This window comes from Carassius gibelio, chromosome B22, assembly GCF_023724105.1.
Source record: "Carassius gibelio isolate Cgi1373 ecotype wild population from Czech Republic chromosome B22, carGib1.2-hapl.c, whole genome shotgun sequence".
In the NCBI taxonomy this organism is placed as follows: domain Eukaryota; kingdom Metazoa; phylum Chordata; class Actinopteri; order Cypriniformes; family Cyprinidae; genus Carassius; species Carassius gibelio.
This window is the reverse complement of record NC_068417.1, coordinates 25,740,111-25,755,895: the sequence shown is the minus strand read 5'-3', so window position 1 is coordinate 25,755,895 and position 15,785 is coordinate 25,740,111. Positions and strand designations below refer to the sequence as shown.

General features: G+C 35.8%; 2 protein-coding genes across 2 annotated transcripts in view; one reads left to right on the top strand and one right to left on the bottom strand.

Annotated features, from left to right (window-relative positions):
* si:ch211-212d10.2 (uncharacterized protein LOC557710 homolog) overlaps positions 1 to 10,134 on the top strand; it is a 29,008-nt gene extending 18,874 nt beyond the window's left edge. Inside the window, exon 3 of the mRNA XM_052590505.1 lies at positions 7,990 to 10,134. Coding sequence (XP_052446465.1) covers positions 7,990 to 8,145 — 156 coding nt within the window. The 3' untranslated portion in view covers positions 8,146 to 10,134. The remainder of the gene's footprint in view (positions 1 to 7,989) is intronic.
* Positions 144 to 15,785, bottom strand: part of yjefn3 (YjeF N-terminal domain containing 3) — a 33,407-nt gene continuing 17,765 nt past the window's right edge. Inside the window, exons 2-6 of the mRNA XM_052590500.1 lie at positions 11,378 to 11,486; positions 5,775 to 5,885; positions 4,036 to 4,149; positions 3,768 to 3,918; positions 144 to 2,188 (exon numbers count right to left, since the gene is read on the bottom strand). Coding sequence (XP_052446460.1) covers positions 1,992 to 2,188; positions 3,768 to 3,918; positions 4,036 to 4,149; positions 5,775 to 5,885; positions 11,378 to 11,486 — 682 coding nt within the window. The 3' untranslated portion in view covers positions 144 to 1,991. The remainder of the gene's footprint in view (positions 2,189 to 3,767; positions 3,919 to 4,035; positions 4,150 to 5,774; positions 5,886 to 11,377; positions 11,487 to 15,785) is intronic.

The window sequence follows — 15,785 nt, the reverse complement described above, 5'->3', positions numbered from 1 at the left end:
CAGGAGGACATTAATATGCATAATGAAACATCCAATAATTGTTTTTAATTCTTCAGAATTCCAGAAATGGTATGAATATTGTGCATCCCATTTTAATGTCATTTTCAACTGTTTTATGAAGTTGAGAACTATAGGTTTCAAACCAGAGTGCCACACAAAACGTTTATTGTTAAGTCCAAATGTTGAAGTCTAACTCATGGTTCATGAGCAAATTGTGTTTAACCATTTGTAAATATTCCCATGCATGCTACATGTACAGTCCTGTTCCACTGTCTAGGATCATGCACGACCAGCACATCCATGACGGGGAGATGCGTTCACTCGCCAGTCCATGGTGTCGTCCAACATTTCGAGTCATTTTTGCACAGCTGTTTTGAAAGCCTTTTTTGAAGCACAGCAAATATTTCACTAAATGGGTCTGACAAAAAAAATCAGGATCAGAAGTCAGAAAGATCGAAGATTACAGGGAATTGCGGTATCAAAACAGAATAAACAGCCAAGAAAAGCACATATTTCCCCCCAATTCGTTTGCAGTCTAAACAGATTTTCATATTTTCCTTTGTCACCATATTGAGTGCATATGGCTTCTTTTGTCCGTTACCTTTGTGGAGCTCTCTATGCGTGTTTAAAGACAATAAACATACTTTTTGGCCTTCTATGAGGTGGACAGAAATGTAAAATGTTTATTGGCAGACTAAGAAATATGATCTCCGGATGAGTTCATGTCCACCTTTTGATGATTATATCTGAGTTTACACAATGTCCTAAAATGGCCTATAATGTGTTAGTGATGAATCGGTATTCCTGTCCACATACTGTAACTGTTGTTGCTTTAGACAGAGACATTCCTTTATATCACCCACGCTTTTTCCTGACTTTTGAATAAATCTCTGGGAAGAAATAATATACTGTATGGTCTAAAGAATATCGTTGCTACCTCTTGTTCCCAAATATTGGCTAATGGAGCACATTTTCCAAGGTTTGGCTAAATAATAACATCCGTGGGTTTTCAACATCCCACGTTTCTTTAAACACCCGACTTTGGCATCTCAATGAATAAACTTGGTTTTTACAATACCTTAATTTATTCATTCATTCAACTAAGAAAACACATGTACATTGAGCAATGTATAGTAAAAACAAAAGGATTTACACACGTTTGCCATCCTGGGATTATTATTATACTACACAACCTTTCCAATAAAGTACAGATAAATAAATTTTGTAATTGGAGTAAAATTCCAGCAGAGATGCGTTGGGTTTGTAGGTGTGGTGCACATTAGACTGGAGGCACTATCAGGGTAATGCACTTTGAATATGTCTGACATTAAAAAGACTTGGCGATTTTTGAGGACTCAACAGTTAGACACACTGTAAATGTCAAACATTTGCAAAAAAAAAAAAAAAAAAATTTATAAATGATTCTAAACCTATTTCTTAGGTCTCATTGCTTGTTTCTGCCACAAGATTAATTTAAAGAAAAAATTTAAAGGCGATTCCGATTTTCTTGTAATTGTGAGAAAAAAAGTGAGAATTGCGAGATATAAAAACAGAGTTATGAGGTTATAACTCGTAAAACGAATGATTCTGAGAAGAAAAGTCAATTCATAATTATGTGAAAAAAAGGTCAGATTTGTAAGATAAAGACACAAATTTATAATTTAGTATTTTTTAATTCCGTAACACACACACACACACAAAAATAATCGGAATCAGAATCGTGTGATGTAAACTCTAAAGTGTGAGAAATCTTTTTTCGTTTTTTCTTTTCTTAGAATTCCGAGTTTATACAGCCGGACTGTGAGATATATACTCAAAATTTCAAGACAAAAGTCATTCTGTAACAAAAACAAGCTTCCACAGAAAACTCACCTTAACTATCCAAGGTATCTAGTCATATTTGTCAGTAACTGAATGCCACAGAACAATCTAGAAAATACAAAAAGGGGAAAAACATCCTTGTTATTCAAAATACAAGTCTGCATAAATGGCTACAGTTCTATAACACATTCCGTGCCGGGGAATTCTGGCAGATTAAGTTCATATTTTTTCTGAATGTCATAGGGCAGGAATCGTCCCGCCAGAAAATGCTTTCCCGAGAACCCCGTTGCGCACTTTTTGGGAGCTGTCAGAGAAATGAGAACTTCTGGATTTATCCCATCTTTTGCTGGTTCGTCAACATCCCAACCTTTAGGAAAGAGATAGACAGAGTGAATCCTTTTTCGCCATCACAAGCCACTGGTTATTAACTGAAATATAGCATATTCTTCCAGATATGATGTGGAAAACTGGCTCGTAGAGATCATTCATCACACTACTGTCATGTGGAAAGAGAGCACAAAAATTACAGTGTGTCAGCCATTAGATGCAGTTTTCAAATATGGTCTCCCGATGACGTAACGGCTGTGAGTTTTCTTCAGTTTGATCATTTGACTGTTTCGCAAACACTTCAGGTCCAGTGCAACACATTTGCACATTAAGGTCTCTGGTCAGCTCATTTATCAGAAAAGTTGGCTGCATAAATCAGATTTCATCAGTTGAAACTCCTTTGAGGCATTAGTAACCCATTTTTCAATAATATCCCAACTATTTTGCATGCTTACAAAAATATATCTTCCCTTTTTTTTTCTTTTTTTTTTATCTAGTATTCCGTTTACTTACTCTACACAATTAAATAGCTAGTAGCTATTAAGTTTAGAACGTGTCAGTAATCCATTTCGCAACAATATGATGACTATTTTGCATACTTACAAAAATGTATCGACAATCTTTTATTTTTCAAAGTTTTTCTAGTATTCCGTTTGACTTATTCTACGTAATTAAGTAGCTAGTAGCTATTAATCTTTAACTTGTAAGTAGGTTTAATCCATGTCTTAATAATACAGTATGACAACTATTTTGCATGCTTACAAAAAAATTCTCAACAACCTTTTATTTTTTTAAATGTTTATCTAGTATTCAGTTTTCTTATGCTATGTAATTAAGTAGCTAGTAGCTATTAGTTGTGAATGTGTTAGTAATCCATTTCTTAATATGATGACTGTTTTTCATGCTTACAAAAAATTTCTCAACAATCTTTTTTTTTCTTTTCTTTAGTTTTTCTAGTGTTCAGTTTGACTTATTCTACGTAATTAAATAAAGTAGTAGCTATTAACAAGGGTAGCTAGTAGCTATAAGTCTTGAACTTGTTAGCAATCAATTTCTCCCTGATATTTTGACTATTTTAAATACCTGTAAAAATGTCTCGTTTTATCTAGTATGTGATTTGCAATTTAGTATTTATGATCTAGCAGCTATTAGCCAATGCAGCTAATAGCTATTAGCTATTAGCTAATGTTAAAGCCAAAGTAATTTCTGTGCCACTTCCATGACCAAACTAAATAAGTTTTCCCAACACTTGAACAACAACATTTAGTGCATAATCATGCAAATGAAAATTTTGTTGTATGCTAACATATGTGGCCAATCCGACTTTACAGTGCACATGCTTAGCTGTGAAGAATTACACAAATTATGTTCAGTGTGTAAAAACAGGCACTTACGATTTGTTTTTGATGTGTGTGTTAGCGAAGAATGCTAAAGCTAATGCTTTTAAGCCTTGGCAAAAATAACCAAAACCTTCCTCTGAACAGATTGAGCCCTTTTTCATGAAACCTTTTCTTTTTCTAGCAAGTAGCTACTGTATTTACTGAATGTTTTCATTGTGGTACTGCACACTAACGAATGCCAGGGGCAAAAACACAAAAATGTGTTTAATGAGCAAATACCTGAGGGCACGTCCACACTAACGATGGGTATTTTGACCTGTTTGAGAGTCACCAGCATCCCAGCGTAGGGCTCTTTGACCTCCTTGTGGTCGGTTTCTGGTCCCAGGATGGCGTCGATCACCAGATTGTAGGCATCATTTAACAGCTGGACCTGGTCGTGGGGTCAGACAGGATTAGATTAAGACTGACAGATGTCCAGAAGAGTGAACATCACATTGACATCTCTCTCCCTATGGGCTGATCTTCATTGTTCAAGATTGACACTTACCTCTGTTGGAAGGTAGGACAGGAAAGGGATGTCCATTTTCTCGCACTGAACGGTAAAGTCTTGGTGCAAACTCTGAGGAGAACGTTTGGGATAGAAAATGGTGGGCTCATATTCCTACATTAAAGAGAGATGAGGAAGATGATTAATAAATATGTCCGTTACTTGTGAAAAACAGATATGAAAATTGCCACTCATGAACCAGACAGTTCGTGATTAGATTTCTGTTTTTTTATGTAATATTTTGTCCCCCTGTGGATCTGCAGGGGGATTTTTGAGTTCATAAATCACAAAACATAATTACCTCATAATTTCATTTCAGAAGAATGTTAGAAGTGATTAATGTGGACTAAAATGTATGGTTTTGTACACTTGATTTGCTCGGGATGCAGGATAAAGTCCATACAGTCTGGATAAGTTGCCGGGTAAGTTCATTACAATCCTGCAGTTAAACTTAATGTATTTCTTACACAATGTTGGTACGGACACAAGAATCCATGCACATGTACGGTGGGAATGTATAAAACAGCTGCCATCATGTGATGACCCTCTATTGTTCGTTTTTTTCACTCCGAGTTTTTTATTCATTCTAAGAATCTCATATTGTAAACTGGCCAAATCTGGACTGGCCAAACTTCACTCCATCAGAACGAAAGGAAGGATAACTTTAACAGAGCGTACATTTATTAGACAAATACTGATGCACCATAAATCTAGCATCACAGAAGAGAATGGTGGATGATTTTTTTTTCTTAACGGGTTTTTTTTTTTTTTTTTTTACCGCTAAAGTCAGGAATTGGAAATGTTGTAAGCTGAAGTTGAATGCCAAATGACGAGTTATTCCCTAGCCGTCAGGGCATAGTTTTATATCACATCTAACATTTTGTCCGTTAGCCGATAAGCAAATAGCCCTTAGCCAAAAACAATAAAAAAATTAAGGTAATTTAAAAGACTTATAAAGTAATTTGAAAAACTTTCAGACATATAGACTCAAAATTGCAAGATATACACTTACAATTCTTAGAAAAGTCTGCATTGTGATATATATACCTGCAATTTCAAGGGAGAAAAATAAACTTGGAGGAAAAATTTAGAATTGTGAGATATAATTTTAGAATTTTGAGAAAAAGTCAGAATTCTGAGTCTGACCTCACAATTCTGCTTGTTCCTAATAAAATCGCACGTTTTTATCTCACAATTCATTTCATAGCGGAAATAGGCTTCCATACAAATGAGATGCGATGTTTCCTTCAATAAAGATGCATTTAACATCAACATAAAAAGCATCCGCACATCCATTTTACTTTTGTAATGTGGCTTATTTCTGGCTGAAACAGTATATTCAATAACAAACATTTAGGGCAGGGCTTGATTTTATTTATCAAATTAGATTTTGAAAAGTAGTTTCTATGTGACCGGAGGGGAGGGGCTAAAAACTAAGAGAACTTGATAATGTCATCAGAATAAAAATTTGTTTCAGACGCCAAGCAAGCAATTATGTTTTGATGAACAATTACAAACTAAAGTAAAAATCTATACCGACTGGCCCGACTGAAAAAAAAAAAAAAAACTTAACATTGAGCCCTGAATAAGCAATGAACCATACACAATAATACCAAGAAAGCACATTAAGAAAGTAAATAGACTCAATTATGATTTCTTGTTGACTTTAAACAACAATACAGCACCCCATTGGTATCCATTCTTTCTCCGTGCCCTTCGGCACAGTGCTCTATACTTACAAACATGCGCAGATGGCGGGCACACACCAAACCAATGGAGCCATTCTGCTCAGGACCACAAACAACCAGCAGGGTGGGCTGCTTTTTACTCAGGGAGCTCAAAGGAAAAGCCTGGAAAAAGACAGAGGGAGAGAGAGACAGTTCAACAGAGAGGTAGACATCTCATTTCAGTCCTTTCTGCATTTTCAGAGGTAAAGTTCATCAGAATAACCCAGCAACAATATTAAAGAGCTGTGTAGACACTTCCACAGGATGCAGCCTTAAAATAACACACTTTCTGACAGGTTTCTAAACTGGACCAGTGCTGTTCAAATTTTCCGAAGCGTGTACACACTTACAAAACAAAGTCTGTAAAGGTGAGGCCTGTAATTTCTGTTACTAAACAGAACTGAATTGTTTTCAAATAGGTTTCCATCTGCTATTGGTCAGTCAAACGGATAACCACGCCCCCAGATGCACGCCATTGGTTGAGCTGTTGCTATGCCTGGCTGGTTGTGAAATATAAACAAACAACGTTTTGATAGAACCACAGAGAAAGTGTTTATTCTCTTACCTTCTTTAGGAAACTCAAACTACAAAGGTCTTATAAGTTTTCTACGCATATGCTGGAATTGAAGACTGAAATATTTTATATTTTAAAGTCTTTGCAGTCAAGTTGTAAATATATTTGTTCCTCGTTTACCTCATCTTGCCCTAAGGTTGTTGTTATGAACAGACTAATGAAGTAAAAGCAACAGTTAAGGTAATGTGCATGTTATATTCATCTCCAATTAACCGCTTCTGAAATATGGACCCCGGCACAAGCGTGGGAGTAATTGCAGACTTCCGAGAAAGAGAGGAAGCCAGACGCTAATGAAGCTAATGGCACTTTGGAGAGAAATGATCAGCTGACATGGATGTTCCATTAGCGAGCTGATGAAGTTTAGATTACATTATCATCGCTGGTTGTCTTAGTCACAGCGCCGGGTGAACAAGAGTTGAATGCGTGTCTGAGAGTGGAAAATGAACATCTGTCTCCATCTGTTGTCATTTTAAAGGGGAATCCAAGTAGGAAACTTTCCTATTGGCCAAAAGCGAGCTTGTCGATGAAGTTGATTATAATGGGCAGTGTCTGGGAGTGACTAACTAAAAGGTAGCAAAGCTGTTAACTACATTTTCAGATGCGTGACTGTAGCGGTTTTTCAAAATGGTTAAAATTGGATTTTGAAAAGTGGTTTCTGTGTGACCGGAGGGGAGGGGCTAAAAGCTAAGAGGGCTTGATGATGTCATCAGAAAGAAAACTTGTTTCAGGGGCGGAGCAAAACTTTTATGTTTTGATGAACAAAGTCTAAGTCTTCAAGCACTTGAATGGAGAAATATACACACAGTTATTTTTTTTAAAACGCCTGTCTTTTTGAGTATCCTTGCAATTATTTAGTTATTATTATTATTTAGTGTTCCTGTAGCTCAATCGGTAGAGCACTGCAAAATCAAGCACAAGGTTGGGGGTTCAATTCCCCCGGGAACACATGATATGTAAAAATTGATAGCCTAAATGCACTGTAAGTTGCTTTGGATAAAAGTGTCTGCTAAATGCACAAATGTTTAATTTTAATTTAAAAAGACTAAACGTTAAAAACGTTTTTCTTTCTTTCATTCCTTTTAAAAAAAAGCGCAATAAAACATACACTGTAACACCAGAAAAAAAATAATAATAGGCTCAATTAACACTTTATTTTGACTTCACAAAGTGCAACGTAAATGATTATCTGATTTGCGTAAACCTTGCAAGAATCCATTTGTATTTTTACAGAAAGTATTCTGGCAAATATTTTTCTTGGTCATTTGTGTTTCAGAATTACTTTTGCAACACTGCATATAGTTGCACTTTAGATTTATTGCACCGTTAGACATGGCTGTATCTATGAGGTGTGTCAATATGCTCCCTGGTTAAAACAGTAAACCCTTTCTAGAGCTGTCCCATTGCCAAAATCAAGTGCACCACAACATTCATGAGCAAGAAGATCCCAGAATGCACCCTAAAATCAGTTAACATAATCAGCTAATGATAATGAATATATATATTTTTTTCAATCACATGAAGCTGTATGAAATAACATCAATTCCCTTTGTCTGTGTTCTGTCCATTTTTTCTTCTTCTCCTCTGGAAAATGACATGGAATGGAGTGTTCCTGGGAGCCGCTGCCAGTGGATGCATTGTTCATTTCTTTTACAGGTCTGCTGCAGCTGTGCTGGAATCCTCCATTGTGTCAACTCCTGCCAGGACTCTGGAGACGGCCGCTCTGATCTTCTCTTGTTCGGAGCCACTGAACCCCTAGATTTCACTTCCATGCTTCCAGCAAATGAGCTCTCTAGAGAGGGTCTTGACTAACTGATCTTGCACTTTATACCCTAAACCTGACACACATTAACACCAGAGCTGTGTTTAATTTAGAAGTGTTTTGAAAATGCCTTTTAGATTCATAATTGGAGGATTTGCAAACAGGATGCAGAATGTGAATTTAAGACAGCAGAATCAAAGTACAAAGAAATGTCATATAATGATAAGAGGACAAACCAAGGATAAACTTAGCAACACACAGCATGTCTGAACCAGATACAGTGTAATTTGTTCTGTCTACATTTATTTAATGTGAAACTGTTTGCGTATGCGATGTCGGGCAGGATTTTGAAGTAATGAGATTTCACAGTGGGCGGGGCTCCTCAAGAGTGGCATAGTGTTACCAGTGTTGAAGAAAACTACACATTTAATAAAATAAAATTAATTGAAATAAAACTGCATAACTGGAAACCAGATATTAACTGACAGCCCTAAAATACTACAACTACATACAATTCTACATTCTATGTACATACACACACACACACACACACAAACATAAACAACAGAGAAAATAATGACAACTAAACTACTGTAAGCAGACAACTAAAAAAAGAAAAGAAAAAAAATTAATTCATTAAAATGTAGAAATAAAAAACAGACACAGAGAACTGTTCGGTTAGAAAACAAATCTTCATAATAAAAATCTGTCTTTTTTTATTCTCAAAATGCAACGATTAGTTCTTAAAACATTAACTTTGGCAGTCCTAAAATGCTCAAATTAAAATTTAGAAAAATTCTAAAAACAGACAAAAAACTAATACTGAAATAAACCTAAGAACATTACAGTGAAAACTGACAAAAACTGACGACAAAAACTAAAAAGATGAATTATAAATAAAATAGAAATAAAAACTAAATTAAAAGTTCAAAGCGAATACCTGGTGTGGTGCTGCAAAACTCACAGCCTGCTTGTCAAAATCTACACTTGAAAGAAAACATCAGTTTTATTAATTGTATTCCTTTTCTTTTCCCATTTATTCTGTGTTATCATGTAGGAATGGGAAAATACAGGAATGGTCACAGACAGTGTTTTACGAGAGGTAATGTCAGTCTGCATTTTTCACTGAAAACACAAAGAACGTTTCATGAGCCATGGTGATAAAAATAACTTCCTGATATCTAAAGCAGCGAGTGATCACAGACATCAGCCTTGACGTAGCTTAACACCAAAGCACTTATCCCCCCGATGTAGACGGATGACGTTGATCTTGGCATCCACTGCCGAGGATAGTTTGGTTGTGAAATCACAATTGTGGTAAAATATGACCAAGATTCGGTCCCCCCCTCACACACACACAAGCGTATACTGATGTAATGCTTGTCTCAGAGCTACCGGCCGGCGTGTTTTCTTTAGCTGCAATTTATGGCGACCTCACAGAGGTCACAGCACAGGAAGTTTTGTTGACGCTAACCGCAGCAGCTGCTGGTGACCGGGAGCCTTGGAGGGGAGGAAGGTTCAGTTTGTAAAACGCTTCTTAACAAGGGTTGAAAATTCACACAAGCCAAATCAGGAAACAATTTGGGGCTTTAACCGACTCTCAGGTAGGTCAAGAGGAGCCCTGCGCTGCCTGTCAGCCTGACTGAATCCAGATGGATGGTGACCGCAGTAGTCTGGTTTGAGTTGGCCTGGCTCTATCGAAACGCTCGTGTCGCTCCGAGACGTAAGGCCCGAGACTGCAGGCCGGCCACAGACAAAAGACTTTCAACACCTTCAGTGACGGTGCATTGGATTTGTCACAAGGGATTTTTAAGGAGAAGTCAAAGTGCAGTTTGGAGGTGAATGAACCCAACTGCTGCTGATTTTACTGCTCACGGCAAGACATAGCATGACCCCGCAAAAAAAGCTAAATCACCTTTTTGTAACCCTTTTTGTATAGAAGCTTATTTCTGACAAAAACAATAAAGAAATAATCGCTGTAAGTGTTGTGTTTCTTTATATATATATATATATATATATATATATATATATATATATATATATATATATATATATATATATATACGATTTTTCATTATCACAAATTTATATCTTAGAAACTGTGAATAGACCTCACAAAGTGACTTCATATTTTACAAGTGCGCCTTTTTTAAGCGTTTCTCGTAATTCTGACCTTCTGAGACTTAATCTCTTAGTCGCAATTGCGACTTTTTTCCTCAGAACTGCAACTATTTCACATAATCACTGCTTTGCAGCATTTCTTAAAATTGCTAATTTAGATATCTTAGTAATTGTAACTTTATATCACACAAGGTTACTTAATACTTTACACTAGGCTTTTTTTTTAATATAGATTTGCAACTATTATATTTCGTTATTACAACTTTTCTTTTAACTCTACGACTTTTTTGTAATTGTGACATATCTTATAATTGTGACTATTTCTCGTAATCGCTATTTTATATCTCAGCGACTGTGGCTATATACAGTAACTCACGATGTGAATTAAGATTTCACAATCAAGGCTTTTTCATAGATGTGCAACTTTATTATAATAACGACTTTTTGTAACTCAATTGTAACATTTCTTATTGACTCTCGCAAATGCAAATTTATGTCTCAGAGATTTTGGCTTTATAGTCTCTCACAATGTGAATTAATATTTAACAATTGCAACTTTTTATTAAAAACTGCAACCATTTCTCATAACTACAATGTTTTGTTACTTATAATTGCAATATTTCTTATAGTTGCGACTATTTCTCATAACTGCACATTTATATCTCAAAAATGGTCATTATACTACATAACTACAGCTTTTAATCTCACAACATCATAATGTTCTTCATAACAGTGAATTTGTCTTGTAATTGTGACTTCCTATCTGACATTTACGACTTTATGTCAGATACAAAATCTTTTTTTCTTCCCCGTTGTTGTCTGTTTTGAAGCGAAAGTGCCAGATTGCTATTCCGGATCATTCTTTAACCCCTTTTCATGAGAAACCCCCTCAAAGCAGCAGATGCGGTCAAACCCTCGGCAGAAACAGCGAGATCAAAGATTTCCCGCTGTTTTCATCATCAAATGCAGCAGGGCCTCGTCTCTTAAGAGGATTGGTTGAAGTTCGGCAAATGCCGACAGACGCTGGGAGCAGTAAATGCAGAGAGTTGTGTAAATCACAGCGATGCTTGTGTACAGTAAACACTGGATTCGATTGAGGATTCAGATCTAGGATGTTATCTTCCACTTCACAATAGTGTAATTTGTGTTCTCTTTACAAACCTTTGTGATGGCGATAGCGCAAGCATGGCCCCATATTTCAATCAGCTGCTGTTGTCCAAAGCGATAGTCCCTCAGAAGCTCCGTCTCAACGGTCGCCACCTCAGATTTACTATAAAAGACAGACAAAGAGACAAAACACAATGACACAGAGCTCACGACACGCATGGTATTAGCGTACCAGTTGGGACAATAAATAAATCATGTTTTATTTTTCTGGCATGAATGCTAACAAGTGCCAAGATGGAAACTGGGTGGGTTTGATTACATGGAAACCAAGGACTGCATTACAGCACCTGACATTTACGTGTGTATTCTGAGCACATTGTATTAGGCATGCCATCCATTCCAGGCATGGTGTCTCGCTGCCTAATGCCTGTTGAGCCACACTCAGAGCTTATGTTACTGGGAGTTTAATGTGGGCTACAGGGAACACAACGTAATTGTAAAACCCAGGCCCTTACTTCACGACTCAAACACGGGGAGCCTTTAATAAGCTCCTGTATGGTCGTCACATCAGAGCCCCCTGCTGGAGGAACACAGAACTGCTGTCAGGATACTGATACTAAATTACAACTCTAGCCCTAACATTAGTGCATTATTAATCAACATAAATTTATCAACAACACAGTATATTTAAGTTAAAATCGATCTAGATATATTTTTATGATAATAAATGCTGTAATAACTGTTGATTGTTAATAGAGTTTTAAAGTGCTACCATTTTTTATTATTATTAACCATTTTATTTCAAAGGTTTCTCTGTGGTATATAAATCCTCAGCTGCTTATTATTATATTTTCAACATAAGAAAGTTTATAGGTTGCTCATATTTTTAACATGACAATGGTAATAAAGTGTTGAGGAACAAAACCAGCCAAAGCAAAAAATAAAATAAAATAAATAAAAGTGAAGAAAAATTGAAAATTAAATAAAATATAAATATGCCTATTAAAAGAAATGATTTAAAAACTGTGAATCAAATGCTAAAATAAGCTGAAGTACTTAAATGACTAAAATTAAAATAAAGCTATGTAAAATACTGTATATTAAAAAATAGCATAGAGAGTGTGAAGCTAAAATTTTAATTAAAGCTAAATATATGAAAGCTATTTCACAATATTAATAAAAACTCTAATAGTGTTATATTATTGTATAAATATAGTATGGTACAATAGTACTATAATGTGTTTTAGACACCTTTCTGTCTTGTTGATTTATTGTTGTATTTCAACCCGAGGCATTTTTCCAGGTTCGCTTGTATTGTTTTTGTTGTCTCTTATTGCTTTAAGCATAACAGAATAACAGAACAAAGAACCATTTATGAAAATGATTATACATTATTGAGCTCTCTCAGCTGTATGCACGAAGTTCCCTGCTTGAATGCAGCTTTTTCCATTTCAACGCAAAGCAATTTTCTAGTTCTACTAGTTCTCACAGACGCTTCAGAGTTCACTAACAAAAATAATGAGCTTGTTGTCTGCAAGAACTGCATGTTATATATATATGGGGGAAATTAAAAAGAAGAGAAACAGTAAAGTCCATATTTATATTAGAGATAGACAGATCGTTGGAGATCTCAAGTCATATTTTTGGCACTGGTCAACAGGTCACCAAGCGTTTGCTCGGCTCTGATCACTGCCCTAACCCTCCACATGGGGTCCTCCAGCTTTCTGGCATTTACCGTCTCCAATAGAGCTCCACAGCCGTCAAGCCGAGTTTGCAGGGGGAGATTTCCTGGCGTACTGTGACACAGTGATATTTGTAAAGTTCAGCCGAGTCTAGCGCTTTTGATATTTCCGTTCCCATCGACCTATTCGGGGAAGTCCTGACAACCGTACATTTCCAAAGTTCTCTGAAAGGTTCCAGGGACAAGATAAAGCCCAGAAATCTCAAGCCTCAACCTTGTGTATGTAGAAACTGCTTTTGGCCGGAGAAGAAATACTCCACTTGAGCATTAAAACGATTCAAATGCATCCCTGAGTTGTAAAGTCAAGGCTTCTTTGTGGTGGATCAACTGCAAAGAGGAGATCTCCCCACCAGGGGACAGCGTGGCTCAGAGTGTTCGCCCAGCTTCCAGATCACCCACCAGTCCAAATCACATTACATTAACTCACTTAACATTTATCAGTGTAGCAATTAACGCTTCAAACGTGATGCCACAGAAGAACCATTTCGGTTTCTCAAAGTATCTTTCAGTAAACAGTTCTTTATATTTTTTCTTGGTGTGAATAATGACTAAAGAATGGAATGGTTCTTTCTACACCCTTAAAAATGTATTTTCCAAAAGCAGGTTTTCACAGTGACTCCATATAAGAACCACTTTTGGTTCCCTGAAGAGGTTTATAATGAACAGCTCTTAAAGTATGAATCCAATTAATATTTTTTTCACTAAAAAGAACCTTTTGTGCAATGGAATGCTTGGCCTATTCTTTAAAATGAAGGTTCCAAATGGAGGCCATAGAAGAACAATTTTGGGTAAACAGTTATTAAAAGAACACTTTTTAGTGTGAAGAACATTTTTTTTTTAAAACAAATTATTTTTTGTAGAATCAAAAGATTTCATGAATTTTAAAAACACAGATGAATATAACCTTTATTTTGAAGTGTGTACAAATGGGGGTTTACACAACAATGCCATAGAAGAGCCATTTTTGGGTTACCCAAAGAAACTTTAAATGAACAGTTTTTAAAAGAACCCTTTTTTCACAGTGTAAAGAACCCTTTTCCACTATAAAGAACCTTATGTGCAATGGAAAAGTTCCACGGATGTTAAAGGTTCTTCAGTGCGAAGTACCAGAGGCTCTGAAGTTGACAACAGGTTAGCGTTAGCATCTCCCCTAGCATTGCTATTCCACAGGGCTAGGGCTAATTGTTGTTGATTGCCTTTACAGCAAATACACAGATGAATGCACAGTTAAATGAACAACAGTATCAGCCCAGGCACCTGTCCCGAGTCTTCTTAATTCCCCACAAGGACCCGCGCTATCTGGGAGTGGTGGATTGTGCTGATCAGCTGTAATAACAACTCTGCTAATGAGGTTGTTTACCTCCAGTCGGCTAGCTTGCTCAACACACACGAGTTTTGAAATGGACGTGCCTGTTTGCAAGAGGATGCATGGATGTTTGTGTTAAGCATAGCACAAAATGGGGGATACTTCTTTTCATTTTCCCTCTTTTTCTTCATTTTTAACCACTGTAATTACTTCAGCACACCACGACAACTAAATAACCACATCTCTCGTTTAAATCAGAGGGCTTGTTACTTTTAGGGGACAGGAATCCGGTTTACAACCCGATGTTCTCAGTGAGGACTGATTTAACAAAGGAAATCAGGGGGTGAAAACGATATAATAGACAAGTCATGACCATGGAGAGTACACTGCTATTTGCATAACTGCCAAACTTAGCGTACGGCCCCTCCAGGCTCCCGAAATGTGATAGACGGAGGGGTTATAGACGGGGGGTGGATAGCCTTTTCGGCACGGCTGACATCTGTTCATTTATTCGGTACGAAATCATTTTCACACAGTGTCGCATGCAGTTTTTAATGACAGATGATGAATGTGCGTCCTGGTGTGAACACTGCTATGAGCGTTTGCTTGCCATTTAATGTAACATTTGAAATGTAAAAAAAAAAAAAAGATAAATTGAAAAATTATGTAAGTGTCACTCTACAAGTGGTATTTCCATCTTTTATAAATCATACATGAAACCTGCCAAGTTAATTATTTTATTTTTTAAATAAATGTAGAATTATATACATATACAATGATTTTATGCATATACAATTTTTTATTATTTATTTTATTCTTTTATAAAAAATACTACAATGCTATGTGTAAAATAATAATAATAATAAATGAATATTGAACAAATTATGTATATGTTTATATATGTGTGTGTGTGTGTTATATTAATTTTTCAAACTTGAGGTATATACATCATTTGAAAGCTTTGTATTGATGTATGGTTTGTTATGATAGGACAATATTTGTCTGATATACTACAATTTGAAAATCTGGAATATTAGTGCAAAAATACTGAGAAAATCGCTTTTAAATTTGTCTAAATGAAGTTCTTAGCAATGCATATCACCAATCAAAAATTAAGGTTTGATATATTTACAGTAGGAAATATACAAAATATCTTTATGGAACATTTTTGGCAATTGCTAAAAATACACCCAAGCAAATTAAGACTGGTATATATATATATATATATATATATATATATATATATATATATATATATATATATATATATATATATATATATAATGTGATATATATAATGTATGTATTTGTGTATAAGATGTAAAATCTAGCTGTATTTCAATTTACATTTAACATTTAACATTTATTTTAGTTTTAGTTAACGATGACAACAGCCCTGATTGTTTGGACATCTA